Below are 22,712 nucleotides of genomic sequence, written 5' to 3'. Positions count from 1 at the left end.
TAATCTTTCCTAAAAGTAAAATGTTATTTTGTGTGTTGATTTTTACGTATAGGGTTTTCCCTTAATGTTTTATAAAACTATTGAAAATCCTTTTATATTTAACTAGATAGTAACAATGCCTTGCATTAATTTGACAAAGATCTAGTCTCTATTTAGTACTCCCACTAAACAGTGGTTGTTAAGACTTCTTACTCTAGAATAATAGAAGTACACATGTAAGTGATTGTTCTTTCCTAAGTGAAAAGTTACGAAATAGGTTGTCTGGGTATTAAAACTTTAATTAAAATAAAGTACGGAACAACATAAGCTTTAAGATGACCAGGAAGACTGAAACGTTGCTGTGTGCTTTATTTTAATTAAAGACTTAATACCCATACCAATCGTCTTTAGAATACATTTTTACTTCAAGTGGGTTCATCATTAAATAGATTGTTTGTATTTTCCCCACAGTGGACTACGATCTTCAGCGTTATAAGCAAGTCATCAGACTCACCGTTGAGTAAATGGTGATATGTGTATAAGTAAAGGAGTGGGATATGTTGTGAAACCAAGGATCTGAGAGTTCGTTCTCATTAACGTTCAAAATAGGCGATATTTCTATGAAGCTGTACATCTATTTCTTGTATTTTCATTGGTCAATACTTCATTTTAATCTTTATTCACATCATTTTGTATTTCTCGTTTCTTCTTCATTCTGTTTATTTTTTTTTGCGATTTTATTTCTGTTCATGTTTATATGGCTTATGGCAATTCTTTTATCATTACTTAAATTACTTTTGATTTTTTCCTCATCTTTTCCATTTAACAGATAGCTTATCTGTTGAAGAAAATAACATGAAACATTAATGAACATAGAACAGCACTAATATAAAAAAATAGGAAATAATATCAAAAGACATAAAGACGGGTGAGGTATAGAGATTAACGTATACATGATCGAATATATGTTTGAATTTCACACAAAGCTACTCGAGGGCTATCTGTACTAGCCGTCCCTAATTTAGCAGTGTAAGACTAGAGGGAAGGCAGCTAGTCATCACCACCCACCGCCAACTCTTGGGCTACTCTTTTACCAACGAATAGTGGAATGGACCGTCACATTATAACGCCCCTATGGCTAAAAGGGGCAAGCATGTTTGACGCGACGGGGATGCGAACCCGCGACTCTCAGATTACGAGTCGCACTCCTCATTACGCTTGGCCATGCCGGGCCACCGAAGATATGAAAAGCAAAGAGGGTATACATAAAAATCGTGAATTATGCAGAAACATCCAACACATTTAGAGCATGTTTTAAATAAAAGACAATAGACTACTAATCTATCCGTTAAGATGTCAATAACCAATTAATTATAAACTGAATCTAATATTAAACTGTCCAAAAATAACTTGATTTACTTATTTTAATTCATTGCATAAAACAGATGGCATAAAATCATAGTAGCGTCCATTCATGTGCAATGGTTATTATTCGAACTAATACAAACTACTGATTTATTACTCAGCTAAACCTAGCCCCTAATCTCTTGGTCAGTTATAGAAATTTGTTACTGGTTTCGGATATTCATGCAAAAATATCCAAGAATTACCTACGCTAATAGTCCCGAGTTTTTAAACTATTAGGCAACAAGTCGGTAACGCAAATTGTTATCTGATCAGATTGTAAAAGTTGATATTCACTTTTAAAACGCATCCACAGTTCCAAAGTCGAGAGCATGACATTTTGATAACGGAACGCAAACCATGAATCATCAAATTTACAGTCTTCACGCTAATCACTAGGCAACGCCCGGCTTTTCTTCTTGAAAGGGATTGTGGAAAGTTTTTACTACTTGATGAAAGAACCCGATAAACCTGTGTCATTTTATTTTATTTCAGTAAACTTGAACCAAACATCAAAGCATAAAAGCCATATGCATTTAACACGTTAAGAAAGCAGGATTCTTCATAGTTTATATATATATATATATATATTGATTTTGTTCTTGTTCATGATATTTTAACTCTGTTTTACTTCCAGTTTCATTAATTGAATTTTAAAGTACACATTTGGTGATCTATTGGTTTCTGAACATGATATCCTCATCAGAATTTTAAAACTGAGAAAATCGTGGAGATTTGAGTAAACTAAAAATAATTACAATTTGTTTCTTAAACTTATGGCATAATTACTTTTAATGGCCTAAGGGTTTTAAGGTAATACGTATTGTTTCTTTAAACTCTTCTAAGTACTGTTTTAGATGTTCCGAGCCAAAATATTCTTAAAGATATTGCCTTGAACAGTTCGCCATGTTAAAAAAATCGGTTTAAATTTAATTCAACAGATAATGATATTAACTACCCAAGATAATGAAAAAACACTTTTCTTAATTTTAACAGACATTGATATTAACTGCCTGCAACAGTGGGAAAAGGGTTTTAGTTAATTTTAGCAGACATCGATATAAGGTGCCTGTCATACTGAGGAAATGATTTTAGTTTATTTTAAAAGATATTGCTCTGAATTAACTGTGATATTAACAAACCGATTTTAGTTGATTGTAACAAAAATTACTATTAACTAAATACGAAAATGAGTAAACGATTTTAGTCGATTTTAACAGACATTAATATTAATCTCCAGCATCAGTGAGAAAATAATTTTAAGTAACTTTAATAGACATTGCTACAATGTACCTCTAACATTAATAAGACAATTTCAGCTTCTGAATAGTTTAGATAAAATTATGAGAAAATTGGTTAGTTTTAGTGTACATTAAAGGTACTACAATATACCAAAAACAAGACATGTTGCAATGTTTAATGCGAATAATAATGACCATAAGGTTAAGCTTTCTAATATCATAATAAATTAAATCAGATTAAAACAGGAGACATACATAATTATAAAATAGGCAACATCATGAATCGAAACAGTTCAGTATTGAAAACCCAAGACAACAGGAGAGATAATTTTCATCAACCTATATTCAGTAAAGATCACGGCTTTGACATCAGCAACATTGTAGACCAGGTTTGCTTTATGATGAGGACTTTATTCCCAAATTGAGTTGGACTCGTTCAGCAAGATACTGTACGAATGCTATTAATGATTGGTCTCAAGAAAAAGAGTAAGTGTGTGGGCACCTAATTTGGTCACAACAATAGTCAAATTTATATGTTATTGAACACCTATAATTAATTTTTGAAACTGGTCTTTCATTACCTACTGCACTTTAACATTTAAAAGAAACTTTGATAAAGAAGTGATAACAAATGCTTTTATCTGGTGTATGACATACATTTTGTTTCATCACTTGCATTGTCTGTTAATGTTTTGTTGTCAGCTTATGGAGGATCAACTTTATATTACAATAAAAGTAAAGATTACCTATATTTTCAATATTTTGTTCAATCTTTGTATATATAGACATATATGTAACATAAATTTAATTATCTTTGTATTCTTCGATAGCTATCTGTTAACGTAAAAAACTGCCATTATTTTCTTTCTGTGCTGCATCAAAGGTTTCTGGAATTCACTCAGACGAAATAAATGTATTGTCTAATTTTCTCGGAGTTAGGTGAACATTCAGCTCTGCCATAAAAATATTTATTAATAAATATGAGTAGAAAGCTTTTTCACAAATAATACAGCTTAGCAGTTGTATTTCAACCTTATTAGTTTCCGACGGAACCGCACATAAACCCAATGATCAAGGAGAATTTTGAAAGCAAGTACTACCGTTGTGTTCGCTGGTGATGCAGTAGTAAGTTTACGAGGTTTGATTTCTAGCGGTGGACACAGCAGATAGCCCAGTATTGTTTTGCTTTTAAAAAACGCATCCAAACTAATGTTGAAAATATCGCAGTGTTTTTAAAATTGTAACTTTTAGGTTGAACGTGCAAATGTTATTTATCTTTTCAGTCAGTAATAAGAAATGCGATGTTCCATAACTTTGCGGTAAAGATCTCACAAGTTTTGTTTAGAGAAAATGCATAAGAGGAAATAAAAAAATTGTAAAAATTAAAATCAAAATTTTTCGTTTATTCAAAGTAGAAGAAAGATCATGTGTACTGTAATGTTTATAAAAGTTTGGCAACTGTTTATGATAGTATAGCTGTTTAGAACAGGCGACATCAGGCTTTTATTGTCAATTGAAACACAGCATATAGAATTAAGGGATGGTTCTATAAAGACAATAAATAATAATAATGAGTAACACGTTAACTCAAAAACGAATAATACATAATTTTAGTTAAAATATTTTTATTGTTTGTTTATAATACGGAGATTGGAAACTGACATTACAAGTCAGAATTAAATTTCAAAATCTGACTTTGTATTACTTAGTGACAAGAAACCCACTTGGAGTAAAAGTGTATCTCAAGACGGTTGGTATGAGTATTAAAACTTTTATTATAATAAAAACAGGTTAACCTGAAGATGACCTAAGAAGATTGAAGCGTTGTTCTCTACTTTGTTTTAATAAAAGTTTTAATACTCGTACCAGCTATCTTAAGATACATTTCTAGCTTTGTATTATTTATATTATGTACTTTGAAACCTCAAAAGCTATCTTAATTGTAGAAACACAAATTAGTACTTTCTGTGGTGGTGTGTAGTTCGTAACTTACATACGTGGCATTTTCTTGTAATATAAGGTCCAAAGTTTTGACAACCCACATCTTACTTTATCTTTCAAAAGTCGGTAAATGCAGAGCAATTACTAAATAATTCAGTTCGCGTGTTTATATTTAGTCATAAAAACAAGCAAACATATTTATTAAGAACAAAAAAAAAAAAACCGCTCCATTGGCTCAGCACAGAGTCTGAAGGACAACAATGCTAAAACTCAGATTTTGATACTCGCTGTTGGTATAGCACAGATAGCCAATTGTGCAACTTTGCGTTTAACAACAAAATAAACTGAAAGAAACTGATGTATTAATTAACATCGTGTTTCTTATGACTGATGAAAACATATTGATATGCGTACATTAATAAGCTGACTTAATACATATCAAAATCAGTTTTCAAGTAACATATATTATGTTAGGAAAAATTTCAATTTTGTAATTTTTTCTACAGGATTAAGTGATACTATTTAAATACGACTATAAAACTACGATGTCATAGAGTAGAAAGAATTACATTTAATCGTGTTTCTATATGAATGTTTTTCCTTTGCTTTTGGTAATCACTTCACCTTCCCACATTTAATGTTTGTTTCAGAGTAAATCTACATTTTGCTGCCTGTTTTGTTCTCCGTGGGAAAACGAACCAAAAATTTTAGCGTAATAGATTTACTCCAGTTGTAGAGAATAAAAATGCCATCATAATAAAACTTTTTTAAATTTACCCATTGAAACATATATTTCAGAAACATTGATAAGTAATCGTTGCCACTAGGATGTAACAGTACAATACAAGTATTGTGATCATCTGGCTTTGCGATCGCCTTATTTTTTTAAAATGTAACCACATGTATTTATTTAATAAGGTTTGTTTGTTTGTTTTGAATTTTGCGCAAAGCTGCTCGAGGGCTATCTGCGCCAGCCGTCCCTAAGTTAGCAGTGTAAGACTAGAAGGAAGGCAGCTAGTCATCACCACCCACCGCCAACTTTTGGGCTATTCTTTTACCAACGAATAGTGGGACTGACCGTCACATTATAACGTCTCCACGGCTGAAAGGGCGAGAATATTTGGTGCGATCGGGATTCGAACCCACGACCCTCGGATTACGAGTCGAACGCCTTAACACGCTTGGCCATGCCGGGCCCCTTTAATAAGATGGAACACACTTTCTCTCTAGTTGTTAACAGATGGCGTTAAGTAGAAGATGTAAAGTAACCAGATTCTAACTTAAGAGATGTTTTGTTCCGCATTATAAAATGTTACTATATGGCTTCATTATATATGTACAAGTTAGAATTGAAAGAGTCTTGATATGGAATAAAGGAGAACAACTGTAAACAAAAGAGCCTAAACAGGGAAAATTGAACATGAGAAAATACTTAATAATAACAAGTTTTCTGATATTCATTAATTTTTTTTTAAATAAAATACAAATATAAATTATTTACTCTTTTGTATAAAATCAAACCAAATCACGTATATATATATATATAGAAAATACATCAAATGAAATATATGTTGTCAGTCAATGATAGTTAAATAAATTTAGGAAAAAAGTATCGATGAATCACGTTTTATTTTTACTGAGCTGTTTACATATATTTCTAAGTAAGAAGAGGAAAAACGACAACTTTGTTTGAGATTATCGCCTAAATATTTACCGTAGGATCTAAACATTTTAAGTCAGTCCCTGAAGAAAAAGACGTACAACATTTATTTTATATTAAGGAGCAGTCATTACAGATTTCATGCTTTCGTTAAACAAAATTATCTAAAATACTAGGTTATTACAACTGGAGTGTAGAAAAGAGTAATATTTTTGTTAACTGGTTACATATTTTACAAGTTTCGCAAAATTATCGTACGAAACTCTTTCTTCATCTCTTGAAACACATTTATAATATCAAATTTCCTGAATTCTTGGTTTCAGTCTTATGTTTACTTCTGTCAAGTACCATATTTTTCCAAAACAATAATCTTTTCATCTTAAAATAAACATATAGACAGAGTGTGATAAAACTGCTCGAAATAGTACTCTTGTTCACAGAGAGATTACTGCAAGAAAATGGAAGTAAATTTGGTAAATGCTCATAAATATGCTCCACAGATATTCACAGAAATATCCTTCATTTATATAATAGTAGAAGTTTAAACAGTTTCCTCGTAAGGTTTTGTAATGTGGCAAAGCCTTCTTTAATGTTGAATTTTGTTTAAAAAACTTTTCAGTAAACGTTTTCTACGTACTATGAAAAGCAAAATACAAAATAAAAGTAAATGATTTTAATGTTCATCAAATGTTTTCTAATATATCAATTAATGAACTTCAGTAAATTTACTTTATATTTTTTTACAGTACTTTGTGATTGTTGACTAATTAAATTGACGCTCCAGATATATTGAATTACTTATGGACGATAGTGTAAATTGGAAGACTTGAGCTGAATGAATTGATCAATATTTTCGACAAAGTACAGTATATTAATGTTCTATTACCCAGTTAGTAAAAAATCATAGCAAGTGGAACAAACTGTTAGGAATATTGATATTGGAGAAACTGGTTTCGACAGATTTGTGTATCCCTACAGCTCGAGTTGTCTTCTGGCAGGAAAACTGCTCAGTAGGGCCCATGTGATTCCAAAATTTCACCTTTCTTTAGAAACTCAGGAGATAATGATGTTTTTTAGCTTAGAGTGACTTAATTTCAACATATTTGAAGGCCACTTTAAGCTAAACAACTTTCTAATTGTTTGTGTACTTTAGGGAATTCAAAGTTTTGAAGTGTCGTAGGCGTTGTTGACCAATTTGCGTATCAGAAGACAATGTAAGGTCAAAGGAATAAACAAATGTGTCAAAACTAATTCCTCCAATATCAAGATTTCTGGCAGTTTGTTCTTTTATTGCGTTTTTGCTTCATCTGCTAAGTAAGATATGGTGTTCTTTCATTGCTATTTCTATCACTCACATACGTATTTGGTGTGTAGACTAGAATAACAGTAGAATAAAGAGTAGGTAGTAACAAGCTTTCATCATAATAATAGAAGAAAACTAGTCTAATGAGCGATAGGGTGTTAGTGGGTAGATTTCACTTATGAAGATAACTGTACAATATTTTTTTAGAGTGAGCTTCCGTTTACTAATTACAAGCAAGAATGTTGTTCTATATCTAAGATTAATTGTTTACGTTTTATTTACTTAGTTTAATGAAAATGTTAAAATCCTCAAAAATATGAAAATGCCTCTTTTCCTTATTTCAAACACCTTGAAACAAATGTTTTAAGTGTATTAATATCTCAAGAGATTTTTGCAAAAGTGCGAAAGTAGCAGACTTTAAGAGTTCGTTACTAACAAATTATTTTACTATAACATCAAACACATGACAGTACAATGAACGTTGTTGTGATTACGTTATATTCGTACATATGACTACAACAGTTAACAGTTTATTACACTTTTTCCGTTTTCATACAAGTTGCTAGTATCATAAACAAGTAAAGAATCTAATATGCAAGATACAATTAGTTTCTGGATTTTAGGTATACATAAGGTCTAGATTTAAACTTTCTTCAGTCAAGGTCGTTATGTGAAAACAATTTTACCCAAAGTAGAAAGAGAACTGTGATATTTTCTAATGTTTCCATGATGAGAAATCGAAAATTGGTATAATTTCACAAATTGTTTCATTAGAGAATGGTTTATTAAGATAATTATCCACAGATGAAACTATCGAAGAACAATAGTTTCCAATCTAATTAGATTCTTACTTTCTACAGTTTTGTTCTAAAATATCGTGGTATGAACAGGAATCATAATATGATGTTAATGTTTTATCTGTTGTTTACATGTAAAGCTCTTTAAGGATCTTTTTGAAAGCTTTTCTAAACTCCGGGTTGAAAATGGTGTAAATGACTGGGTTCACACAGCTGTTTAAGTAGCCAAGCCATGTAGTTAAAAGAAACACTGTCACTCCGGGTCTGCAGTCGACACTGGTCAGCTTTATGCAAATAGCATCGATGATGTTACACGTAAAAAACGGAACCCAACAGATAAGGAAGACACCTAAAAATAATATTTTGTAAATAATTTGAAGTATATTTCTACCTATGAAACGTCAGTAATGTTTTTTTATTATTTAGAACAGTAGAAGACACTGTTTATTCTGAAAAAGTTAGTATTAAAAGTTTAAAAATATTTTACTCTAAAAATAATTTGGAAGCAGGAAACATATATAAGTTTTATTAGCATGACAAATAAGAATTAACAACTTTATACTTTCTGTTAATATTGAGTAACGTTAAGTATTTAAAATAGCTAAATACTTTAGTAACTGACAAATCTATTAACTCCTGTATAAATTTAAACTGACATTTGGAGGTAAGATTGCTTGGTATATGCAATACATGTCCAATGAATCCTGCTGAACGAGGTTTTAACTAATTTTCATAAATAAAAAGTAGTCGACTAAAAACATTAACAACGAAACACATCCTTTTATCTATGCTAGAATTTAGCTGGTTTCCTTTTCAATTCTGTTTGGGTTTAACTAATTATCTGTATTAAAAATAAACTATTATTTAAAGCCGATAAAGCTGGGAAAAAAATTATAATAGGAGAGAGAAATGTACTTATCAATCCATGTCTCTTTTTTAATTTCTGAACTTGTTGGTTCCTGTGTGGCATAAAAGTATGCGAATATATGTAGATATAATAGTAATGTTTGTTATATTTCCATGTAATTTCATAGCAGGCTGTGGTTGGATCTTCACCAGAATGGATCCCTGTAGATAAAGCTTTACCAAATTTGTCAAGAATGTTTATTTGATCCATGCAGGTTTGCGCTTTAACATTTTGTGTTTTGCTATTTTTATTGGCGTTCTTTACAATTACATATAAGGAAAGGAGCTTGTACATGTTGTAAGGTGACCTTTGATTAATCATAAAGTTACATGACATCCGTCCAGGGAAAGGGTACGCCAGCTAGTACAAAATAACTATTTGTTAAATGCAAGACAAGATTAACTCTTAATTCAATTTCATACGTACAAGAAAGTTTAAGCCATTTCCAAAAAAAATACGTACATTGGACAGGATACCACCATTGTTACATTAATACTGTGTGAGTAGTTTATGTCAAAGACGGAAAAATGTATGGTAATTTCTTTTCTGTACTGATTGAAGTACAATATATGTAATATTTATAAACGTATAATGTTTTCAGTAACTGTCTTGGCCTAAAACTCACGCTTAACAACATCTTCTAATACCATATTTATAAACGAATTAAGGGTTGATGATTCATGATCTTATGCAGAAAGCTGTTTAGATTTCAAATTAAATACACATCATTCGCCTGTATCTGCTGCAATTTTCTGTTACCGTTTTCAGATGTTTACAGAGTTCTTGAACTAAAATAATGCTTTGTCACTAAGAGGATACTTTTTGGTATTACAATGACGAAAAACTGGATATACATGCAAAATGATATTATATTTCATAAGAAAAAATACATTAAGAAGTAAGGTTTGGTTTGAATTTCACGTAAAGCTACACGAGGGTTATCTACACTAGCCGTCTCTAATTTAGTCACCACCACCCACTGCCAACTCTTGGGCTACCTCCTCTTTTACGAACGAATAGTGGGAGTAACAGTCACATTATAACGCCCCCAGGGATGAATGGGCGAGCATATATGGTGTGACTGGGATTTGAACCCGCAACCCTCAAATTACGAGTCGTGTGCCTTAATCACCTGGCCATGCCGGGCCTAGGAAGTAAGTTCAATTTTTGTACGATTGTTTAATATTAATATAAGACAATTTATTGAAGAAGAGCATTAAATGAGGTGATAGATACTCTAGCCTTTTTGTATGGAGTTCAAAAAGTTTTGTCTGAGCGTTATGCATGACTATATAGTCTTATAACCTTAAATAATAACAATATGTTTATTAATTACCATTTGCAGTTTTTAAATATATACATATACTTATGTATATAAGTATGTACATTAACAATTTTGCAGTGAACCAAATTTTATCAATGCAATAAAACTACAGTTGATATTGAACTCAAGGGAGTTTGGAAGATAACATGAAATTGTACGATGCAAATATAAAATAAAAATCTGTTTAAAACTCGTTAGCCTGTCACTTGCGACACTTAACAGAAAACGTAAAATATGTTCGCCAGGTAAGAGTTATATACATTTATTAAAGGAGGTGCTGTAACGTTTGTTGCAGGTTGTCCAAATCTAATTTGTATTCACACGTCACTAATACTTTTCATGCAATGATAATATTTAGCATCCTACCATTTATTGTCTAGGGAGTAAATGTTTTCATGACAATTTTTAAATTCTCTTATATAAATATTTTAGAGTAATTTTCTTTATAACATGCACTCGGTAAAATACAAAATATTTTTATGATGCTTTTCTCATAACAAAAAATACATGAAGTTTACCTACTATCTTTCCCAGGATCCAGTATAGTTTCATTTACAAGAGTATATTATAATTTTAAGCGCACTATCATTTTTTCTGTAGTGTGATAATTGGTTCATAAACACATTCTAAAACTTTCATTTTTCAAAATTATCATGTGTTGCGTCAAATGGTTTAACGGAAAAAAAGAGAGGGAAATTTTTTTGAAATATAGCTTAATATTTTGTGATAGTAAGGACTTAACAATTACTACTTCATTATTCAATAAGTTGTTTGTTTGTATTTTGAATTTCGCACAAAGCTACTCGAGGACTATCTGTTCTAGCCGTCCCTAATTTAGCAGTGTAAGACTAGAGGAAAGGCAGCTAATCATCACCACCCACCGCCAACTCTTGGGCTACTCTTTTACCAACGAATAGTGGGATTGATCGTCACATTATAACGCCCCCACGGCTGAAAGGGCGAGCATGTTTGGCGCGACGGGGATGCAAACCCGCGACCCTCAGATTACGAGTCGCACGCCTTAACACGCTTGGCCATGCCGGGCCTCGCACAAAGCTACTCGAGGGCTATCTGCACTAGCCGTCCCTAATTTAGCAGTGTAAGACTAGAGAGAAGGCAGCTAGTCATCACCACCCACCGCCAACTCTTGAGCTACTCTTTTATCAATGAATAGTGGGATTGACCGTAACATTATAACGCCCCCACAGCTGGGAGGGCGAGCATGGTTAACGCGACGGGGATGCGAACCCGCGACCCTCAGATTACGAGTCGCACTCGCGGCCATGCCGGGCCTGCATTCAATAAGATTTAAAACATATTTAACATTTAAACATTTGATCTTTAGTTTCTTTCCACTGTCAATAACTCACCTAAAACTATAGCAAGAGTTTTAGTTGCTTTCCTTTCTCGTTTTGCCGAAACTTTTTCCCTTTTTTTCCGACTACTTTTATGTTTTCTGCCAAGGTTAAATCTTGATTTTTTTTTCGTACAAGCCTGATGTTCGGTTGAGAGAGATTTGCATGGCCCACTTGGTGAAGCAGTGGATCCACAGTTTGTTGGTGTTTTGCTTATTTCTAACCTATTGAGGCTAATCGTCGAACACCTTGGCGAATCCTTTCGCAGGGTAGCGATACAGAGTCTACGCTCTTCCTGCACCAATGATACATGATTTTCTGTTCTTTTCTTCTCAACTGAATTTGCGGAGTACGTGATATGTGTTTGCACACTTGAGGTTGCTTGTCGATCTTTCGATTGAGTTGGGTGCTGATGGCAATTCCTGGTAGTATTCCCCCCTAGCACGTTGAAATAATTTCCGTTTCCTGCGCATGTAGGGGGTTCTGGTTCAACAACGGTTTCGATTTCTGTTTTACCTTCTTGTTTTTCAATGCAGATCGCAGGATTAGTGTTGAGAGAAGTTTCTTGAAGTTGCCTGACCGGAGTTATGTTTTTCATTACAAGAGCAGGTTGTGTAAAGGAAGAAAGTGGTTCTCTTTTTCCTATACCCTTTTTAGCTCTGTCGTGTATTGCTTTGAATATTTTGTAATAGAGAAAAATCATAACCAAGCACGGAATATAAAAAGAACTTAGTGAAGAATAGATTATGAAGTCAGAATTATAGAAGATACATAGTTGTGGTTTGCGGTCAGCCGTAGTGTTTAGGCCTAACACAATTGGCGAGCCAATAGCTGCTGATACAATCCACACAATAGCAATAGTAAGAGCAACTCGCTTGCTATTTTTATGCTTGGAGTACTTAATGGGATGTGTAACGGCGATAAACCTGAAAAAAATATTTATTCAGTAAACATGTTGAAATATTTTGTACTTTATTATAAACTTATGTAGTACATCAAGCGTGTAAGTGAAATAGATTATATCAACACATAAGACAAGTTGTAAAACATTGCTTTGAAAATGACAACCTTGTTTTCGTTAAACAGTTTTCAGAAAAGCTTTAATAATAAAAAGGTTTCAGATAACTGAAGAAGAATAATTAAAACGTATTTGATACATTTTCTTTACAATTAAGTATTTAAACTGGATAGTTTTAACTTCTTATGGTAAACATTATGTTGATAATAAAACTATTAATACTACAGAGATCAAGATGTAACACATATATAAAAAACTATGATAAGCTTAATAAGATAATCCGTAACTGTTGTTGTTTCTTTGCTGGTACATTTCGAATATAATTTAAATACGAGAGAACTTTCCATCTTTGAAAATCTTACACATATATATAAGTGTAAAATAAATTAATAAAAAAGCTGTTAATGCTCTAACTTTACAACATTGTGAGCGTTAAGCTTTGTATGTACTGTGTAACTGCTATAAAAAAATTAAATACACTTTGTTTTTACCTGTCTATGCAGATAGCTACCAAATTAAAGATAGAAGCGGTGCTGCACGTTACATCAACCGCGATGTAGAAGTCACAGAGAGTTTCACTTAGCTCCCAATCCACATTCACCTGAAAAGAAACATCAGCTTGTTGACTAGTCTTATATCCCATCCTCAAAAGAAGGAAATCATTATAAGACAAAAGACACTTAAGAAACTGTTAAAATGGAATTAAGTATATACCAGAGATTAAGCAGCAAGTAACAGGCCTATCTTACTTCACTGGAATAAGATTAGAGATCACCAACTTGTTTATACGTTATAGCCACTTTATTGTATTTTTCATCCATTATAACGCTACTTTAACCAATATCATAAATTGGGAAAACAAATACCAGTTTAACATCTGTGATTAAATACTCCTATAATACTTAGCATGACCATAGAGTTAGACTTTTGAATAAAATTTTTATAATAGTTTGCTAGCTGCAGTGTTCACAAGATCACAATTAACAAATGTAGCTGAGTTTGTTTTTTTTGCATCGTAGTTTATTAAATAATAATTGTGCTCATTAAATATTATGCAATTAAAGTTTCAAATGCTTCAAATTTCACATAAAAAGCAATTTTGGTTCCAAAGGATTGTAGGCAGCTAAGTACAGTCTTAGCCAAAATGTTTGCATATTTTGTGACAAATAAGGTCATTATTGTTAAGATAGGACACAGATACATTCAGTGTTGTCAAACTAAGAAATACGTGTTATGTAACACGTCTACATATGTAATTTATATAATGAAACAGGTTCTATGGACATGATGGACACAATATATAAATGACAATACATAAATCATATTGTTATAAATCGAGTCAGTCCATATTAAACATTCAGTAGTTGGTTGGCTCTGCTCGTACTCTAATAACATCCACGAGGCGGTGTGGCATGTTGTCTATGAGGTTATGGATATACACCACAATTTCATCCCATCTTGTGAGCAGTAAGCACTGCAGCTCAGTTACAGTAACTGGTTTAACGTCGCGGTTAGCAATTTTCCAGATCAGTTCAACAATTCTCATTAGGATTAGAGTCTGGAGACTTTGCTGGCCATGACAATCTTTTAACGTCTCCCTGGTAGACCTTTCTAAAGTAAAGTTTCCTGTAGTCTGATAATGTTTAAACATTCTAGATGGAGTACACCAATTGTACTCTACTGTTCTAACATTATTCTTTTGCTTCATACCATTTCTGGACAATCGAAAAATTTGGCGCACTGTAACTTCTGGCATGTGAAAAGGCATGACTCTACACCAAGAACAAATAAACTGTCTGAACAAAACGTTAATCTGTTTCCAAAAAATTATACCATAAACATATCCACTTTTTCAAAACTAGTGTGTATGTTTAGTCTGACGAACAAATGCTGCTCAAAAACAACTTATACGTAACAGAATAACAACTTGTACTTATTTTTCTGATCATATAATACTTTCTTGTTATTATTCGCGCATTTATTCAATAACTACTTTATGCGTGTAAACAATGGCTTCAACAAAGAACAGTATGTAAATATTTTGACCAAGAGACTTCGTTTACGGGCAGGAAGTTCCTGTGAAGTTTTGTTATTGTCAACGTTGATCCTCGGTGTCAATATCTTATTCTAGTTTGCTTGGATGTGAGATGAAAATAATAGATGTAATAAAGACGGTACCTATTTGAATTTATAATCAACGCATTTTGAAGTTGTTTTCGTTCGCTCTATTCGAAATTGATTTGGTTTGTTTTGAATTTCGTGCTACACGAGGACTATTTGCGCTAACCGTTCCTAATTTAGTAGTGTAAGACTAAAGGGAAGGCAGCTAGTCATCACCACTCACCACTAACTCTTGGGTTATTGTTTTACTAACAAATAATTGGATTAACCATCACATTATTACGCCCCCACGGCTGATAGGACGAGCATGTTTGATGTGACGGGAAGTTGAACCCCCGACTCGCGGATCACGAGCAGAGTACCTTAACCAACTGGTCATGCCGGGATATTTGAAATTGCGAACAGTTCAAAATATACAGAAGGAAGAGTAGGTAATAGGCAGTGAGGATGAATACCTCGTGATAGGTATGAAGTCACGGATGTAACTGTGACAATGACATGGCAGTAAACTATGGGATGATTCAAATTAAAAATGTGAAGAGTTCTTCACATATAAACCATCGCCATTAAAATTGTTCTAGGATTCATCAGTGAAGGAACCAACTGTGGGCGTTTTAGTCGGTGTGGTTAAAATCTTCATAAAGTAGGATAAAGTTTCTCAGGACGGCTGGTATGGGTATTAACATTTGTTAAGCAAAGAACAACGTTTCGACCTTCCCAGGTTATTTTCAGGTTAACCTTTCTTAACGTTTCAAGATTTGAAGATTACCTAGAAAGATTGAAATGTTGTTCTCTGCTTATCAATAAAAGTTTTAAACCCCAAACTAGCCGTTTTGAGATACATTTTTATTTCAACTGGGTTTTTCGTATAAAGGATAAAGTTTTATTTGATGTTTCACTAAGATGTTTTAGGATTGATCAAATTTGAAGGAATGAAGTGGAAACGTTGTAGTCAATTTTTGTTTGTTCCCTGTGTTAGTAGTCGGTATAATCGTCATTGTAATTAGTCAAAATGGTCATTGTTTGCTAATTAGTTCTCTTCCCGACATTTTAGTTATTCTATTCAGCTCAGCCCTAAACATGTAATATGTACTGGGCAAAAGCTAGAATTCAAACCTGGGTTCTCTTATCAGAAACTATTAGAAAGGCAGAAGTGAACACACTATTTAGCTATTTGGATGTTTTTGCAGGGTAACCTAGAATTTACTGCCGCGCATTTATTCAATAACTGCTTTATGCATGTAAACAATGGCTTCAACAAAGAACAGTATGTAAATATTTTGACCAAGGTTCATCAATCTTACGTACGATTAATGGTCCTAAAATTGAAGTATCGGTGACCTTGGATGATTTTATTTTCGATAAAGACGTCACTATTATAATTTAGGACGACTCGTATGACGTAATCAACATTATGGTGAAATTATAGTGCAAATTAACCATTCATAAGTCTTTATTGAGAAGGTTTCATCTTACGTTTTTAAATTCAAGGTGAATTTTATGAGCTGTTTCAAAACAAAGAGGTTTAAAAACTTTGTAAGTTATTTAGTATTAAACAAGTAACTCTGATATATTTTTGCAAGTTGTTTTTCAAGAAACACGCTCACCGAGATATTTTTATCATTAATAGTATCTCACGTAAAACACCTAAGAGAGTAGTGAGATTTTTTGAAATCCTTTTAACATGAAAATCATCTGAAAATAGTGACATAAGTATACCAGTAGCCAGAAGCCAATAAAAGCAGTATTAAATATATTTCATATTATCAGATAAGTCTTGAAGATACACTCCTCAAGGAGATAACTTCTTTTTATTGATATCACCTTAGTAGGAAATAAGAAAATCCATGTCTTATAAAGATAAATTATTTTCAAAGCTGACTTGTCAAAAAAAGAAATTATCAATTACCAAATACAGTAGAAGTCTAGGGAGGTTTTTGATATGGATAATCAATAATAAACAAGCAAAATATAAACAATATATCACATAAAAACATTAAGTGTGACAGTATGTTAAACAAGAAGTGGTTTTGTGTAAGAGTTTTGAAGACTGATGGAGGTTGTAAGAGGAATTGATAGTGTAGGTGAATAATATTTTTTAATATTTAACAGTGAGAATAGCAGGACTAGGGAACACAAGTATACACTTTTATAGGGTAGGAGCCATATTCAGTAAATATTTTATTTTTTTAATAGGGCGGTTGGCAAATGGAATGCATTGCCTTTGGATGTTGTGAAGACAGTAAATTTGAGTTAGTTTTAAAGACAGTTTGATAGATATATGAATTATAAAGGCTGGCTTTAAATTTTTGTTTTAAGTTAATTTGGTTTAGATTGTGGAACAGCCGAGATGGACCAATAGGTACCATGTTGTCCAAGCACGTAATGTTCTGTTAATATTGACTTATGTTATGGTTTAGAAGAGTGGATACTTAAAATTCGGAACAACTAACTAGGATATGCATTTATAGTCACCAAAATTGCATTTTTCTAGCAATGTGTTGAAAATAATTGTAAGGAAAACTGGTCCCTTTAAAGCTATGATCTGCAGTCACAGTCGTTTTTTCTTTTTGTTTTCTTAATAATCAGATCTCCAACCTCATTGGCACTCTTCATCATAACACACCTTATCCGGAAAGTGTTACTAAAACCTAATCATTCTATTAACCATAAGGTACAGAAGAATAGCATGTATAAAATACATTGTATATTAGTTTCTCCCCTCTCAGTGTCTGCAAGTTTATAACTCTAGAAATCCGGTTTAGATAGCCGTTGTGGGTAGAACACAGATAGCTCTTTATGTAGCTTTATGACTGAATTCAAATAAATTTAGTTATTAGCTATAAACATTACTTTTATTAAACATCCAACCAAGTGATCTCAGGGTTAAACCTTCCAAAAATGTACTACATTTTCAAGTCATCCTTATTTTCTCAGCAATCCGTACTACAGAAAACTACACTAATTGTTTGGAATTAAGCACAAAGCTACACAATGGGCTGTCTGTACTCTGCCCACCAATGGTATCGAAATCCAGTTTCTATAAGTGTGAGTGGGCAAACATGCAAACTAGGGTGCAACTACACTAATTTAAAATTAGTTTATTATATCAAGAAACGATAAATCATATAAACTGTTTAGAATAGTACGAATACATTCTCCCATGATAAATTAGAGAATATTATCATCACTGAACACTTAAAATACGTTAGTTTTGGCTTCGATCTAACTCTTATTAGTTTTAGGAAAATTCTTAGAAACTCTGGTCTCCAGCTATCATGTAGGTGCTGCCATCTCTTGAACAAATAGTTATGATTTCATAAAAACAAAACTAAACTGGGTAAATGACACCAAACCAATAGTAACTTTTTAGTTTTTTTCATATTATGTGTATATGGAAGAGCGTAAAGAGAATGATTTTACAGTAATGCTAAACTAATTGAATTTAGAGAACATAACCATTTAAAATATGTTCATCTAAACTAATCAGTTTTTTAATTGTTAAGCCCAGTTTAAGTTTTTATAAACATACTTAAATGTTACTCTGCTGGATTTCGTTAGCAATATTCTACAGATTTACAGCTGACAGTAGAAAGTTAAATGACATAAAATTTTGTGTTAAAATAGAATGTTAATAGTTATGGAAAAGGTAAAAGAAGTATTAAAAATGTAAAATCTAGAAAAGAAGAATGAAGTTACAGACGAACTTGACAAACTTAGCATCTTTACGCTGAGCATAATACAACTACTTCCACTCATTAATGTAAAAACAAATGTTGAATAATTTTGAACGTCTTTGTTTCAATTTAATAAGTAACATTAAAATATAATCTCGCTAGTCACCCCTGATAGTGAATCAGAGATCCAGTGTAGAAACCTAATTTGTGATAGTAAGAATATAACTATGCAAAACATGCAAATATTTGTTCCCCTGTGGGAGACAAGTAAGTATATTGACTTCAAAATACTAAAAACGGTGGACAAAGCAGATAACCTAAAGTGGCTATGTTTTCTAAAAGAAACAAAAAAGCAGAAAAGAAATAAATGTTTATTGTGCTCTCTAAAGGTAAAGATATTTTCGCGAATAGAAAATGACCAAAGAAAAGAAAAAAAGAAAATGTAAATAAATGTAAAATCGATTTTGTTTAGAAAATAGTTGCGCGTACAATTTGTGTTTTCTGATCCAATATATCCTTGGTTGCACCTCGGGCATGTGAACATGTACACTACTAGCAAAGTATACCAAAGATGTCGTTTGTTTTTGAAGTTGAAGAGCTCTTCTGACAGTAGCCTAGGCTCTGTTTCAAGGACATTTTAATTGAATTTGTGAGTGTAGTTTTGATAATTTTCTTAAGTTTTTCCTCAAACATTTTTTTAAAAATTGTACCAAAATAGGGTATGATTAAAGTAAGACCTTTTTTATTATTAAAATAATAATAAAAATAATACTATGTTTTCAAGTATGGGTGTTTGTTATTCTGATTGGGAATGGTAATGTAAAACAAGTTATTTTAAACATCTGTTTAATGTTCTCAAGTTCTGATTCAAAAATAAGTTTTGATTTCCAGATATTTTAAAGACTCTGTATGCACTATGAAAATATTAACGAAAATAGTTTTTTTTTTTTACGATAATCGCTCCTTCATCTAATATCACGCCCCCCGCTAGTACAGCAGTATGTCTCCGGATTTACAACGCTAAAATCAGGGGTTCGATTCCCCTCGGTGGGCTGAGCAGATAGCCCGATATGGCTTTGCTATAAGAAAAACACAAACACACACTCCAATATCACTTTGTAAACAAGGGCGCCAATTATTTTGCTTCAAAAGTATCACTTGAAAGAATAAAAACAGGAACTGAGGTTTTAGATTTCAATTAAAATATTTAAGTATTATTGCAGTGCGTTTCCATGGAAAGTTATTTTACTGATTTCATCCAGATATTGCACGTATATTATAAATGTGTTGACAGAGATAACAGGAAATGAGCTTGGATTTTTAATTACAGCTTATCGTTCGAAGCTTGAAAAATAAAAGTTCAATCAAGAGATGGAAAGACAGCGCATATTAATCCGGCTTACAGCGTTTCTGAGCATATCCATAATTGTAGTAATGAAAAATGGTAGAGAGAAATATTTCACAGAGCTCACGAGAGTACTTACCATAGTCGTAAGAAAAGACAGTGAACATTAATCCACCTTGCAGTGTTCACGAAGATATCTACAATTGAAACAATGAAAAGTAGTAGATAAATCCATCTTAGGGTGCTCATGAGGGTAACCTTAACTGTAGCAGTGAAAGATATCGGAGGTAAATCCATTTTACAGTGTTCACGAGGGTACATTCAATTGTATTAACGAAAGATAGCACAGATAAATAAATTTTACAGTGCTCACGAGTGTGCCTACAATTGCAGTAATGAAAGATAGAGGAAGATAATTTATCTTAAAGTGATTACGAGGACATATACAATTGTAAAAAGAACGAACTTTTGAGTTGGCTGGAAAAGACTGAGCTAATCTTTAAAACGAATCATCTATTGAATATTATATGAAGAAAATATGACGGTATATTTTCAGTTAAATATTTGTTTTCTTACACATTTTAATTGTTATTTAAGAGCAGTTAATTAATATCATTATCACAAGGAGAGAATAACTCTACTTGACTTTAAGTACCAACATGACGTTGATTCTTGTCAACGAAAGGTCTAGGCACATCAAAGTGGCTTATTAATACCATTTACTGAAAATTGAGTTTTCATGTTTTATTACTTTTAGAATAATTATTTACTATTTTATTTATGTGTTTGTTTTTTATAGCAAAGCCACATCGGACCGTCTGCTGAGCCCACCGAGTAGAATCAAACCCTTGATTTTAGCGTTGTAAGTTCGTAGATTTACCGCTGTATTAACGGGGAGCGATATTTATCTGTCTCGTGATGTTGCATGGAAAGATGTTAAGGAGTGAATTAGGTTTAAATAAATAAAGATAAAAAGTATTTTATCAACCTAAATTCCAATATTTGAGATATCTTGTATTATTTAGCATTCAAAGATGTTTCGTTAAACAAACATTACTTTACTAACCTTAGAAGATCAAACATTTTCTTTTTTAAAGTTTTTATAATTTTGTAATTTTTTTATATTGACAGAAATACAGCCATTAGAAGGCTCTATTTACAACCGTGCATTTGAGTAATTGAATAACCAGGCCCATTCTTATATTTTTCAATCTGTAAGACGTTTTCCGGCTGCTACAAGTTTCAAATAAAACATTTTCCAAGTAAGAACATTGATAAATTAAAGAGGTGGAATACCTGACTTACATTGAAGGTGTAACATGTTTTGGTCAAAGGTTACGAGGTTAATTTCATTCTGACTTCAGAGGTATCAAATCCACATTTATATGAAACAAAAATATTCTAATTTATATTATGACTTTTCTAATTAGATATTTCATGAGCCTTATAACTTTCTAGACAAAGAATTGTTTATAAGTCTCTGGAGTTATCTAAGAGGTAGTCATGAGTTTTATGAATTACCTAACTAAACATTGTATCTCAGAACGAATGGTATGGGTATTATAACTTTTATTGATAAACAGAGAGAACAACGTTTCGACCTTCCTAGGTTATCTTCAGGTTGAGAAAGAGAGAGTTTGAATGTGACCGTTGACGGACACATATCTTAAAGCCGAGAGTATAAACGGGTACGGGTTTGTAAGGGGCATTGCAGGTGGATGTTAAGTTTTTCATTAGTATAGGTATAAAGGTATTCCTTTATATTAGTTTAATTTTGGTTTTAGTTGCTGTATAAGTAGGGCTTCTTTGATTTTGCGTTTGTTTATATTTGTTTCTCTATTTAGTATCTGGGTTTATGTTGTGTTTGTTTTATTTTCAGCGCTCAAAGACGTGTGAAAGTATTTTTTGTGTTCTTTGAATCTAGTTTCCATTTTTCTGCTTGCTTCTCGAATATAGAAGTCGTGGCAGTTGTTGCATTATATTTTGTAAATAATGTTGGAGTTGTGTTTGTCAGTGTAGTTTTTACATAGTATAGACTTTAGTTTTGTACCTGGTTTTTGAATAAATTTGGTGTTTACTGGAATGTTGTGTTTTGTTATGTGTTTTTCCAAATGTTGGTTATTTTTTCGTTGATGTCGGGAACATATGTCATGCAGCAGTATAAGGTTTTGTAGCTTGTTGTATTTTGAGATTTGTTGTTGGTTAAGGTGTGTGCGTATAATTTTTTCCACGACTTTTTTAGGAAATTTGTTGATGTTGGTGAAGTATTGTTATATTTTGTTGAATTCATCGTTAATTTTATCGGGTGGGCATAGTTTTGTGACTGTGTTTATTTGATTTCTTAATATTTTGAATTTTTGTTTTGTTTCATGCGTTTCTGAGTCACAGAGAATGTATAATCTTGTATGGGTGGTTTTTCTGTGGATTTCTGTTGTGAATTGTGTATCAGTTGTAGTGATTTTGAGGTTAAGAAAATTGTTCACGAGGCTTATGAGTTACTTAATGAAAATATGTTTACGATCCCTATTGAGTTGCCTAACTAATAACTGATCCTTGTGAGTTACTTGATTACGAAATATTCAGCGAATAAGTGATGATCATTGATATTTGTCTTGTTTTGAAGTACTTTACAGAGAGCTT

General features: G+C 32.3%; 1 protein-coding gene across 1 annotated transcript in view; it reads right to left on the bottom strand.

Moving 5' to 3' along the window:
* Positions 1-6,997: 6,997 nt before the first annotated feature.
* Positions 6,998-22,712, bottom strand: part of LOC143255343 (dopamine D2-like receptor) — a 135,472-nt gene continuing 119,757 nt past the window's right edge. The window contains exons 3-5 of the mRNA XM_076510838.1: positions 13,421-13,530; positions 11,927-12,837; positions 6,998-8,674 (exon numbers count right to left, since the gene is read on the bottom strand). Of these exons, the coding sequence (XP_076366953.1) occupies positions 8,454-8,674; positions 11,927-12,837; positions 13,421-13,530 (1,242 nt within the window). The 3' untranslated portion in view covers positions 6,998-8,453. The remainder of the gene's footprint in view (positions 8,675-11,926; positions 12,838-13,420; positions 13,531-22,712) is intronic.

Source organism: Tachypleus tridentatus, chromosome 7 (genome assembly GCF_004210375.1).
Source record: "Tachypleus tridentatus isolate NWPU-2018 chromosome 7, ASM421037v1, whole genome shotgun sequence".
NCBI classification, from domain to species: Eukaryota; Metazoa; Arthropoda; class Merostomata; order Xiphosura; family Limulidae; genus Tachypleus; species Tachypleus tridentatus.
Note: the sequence above shows the minus strand (reverse complement) of the source record. Positions and strands in the feature narration are given on the sequence as shown.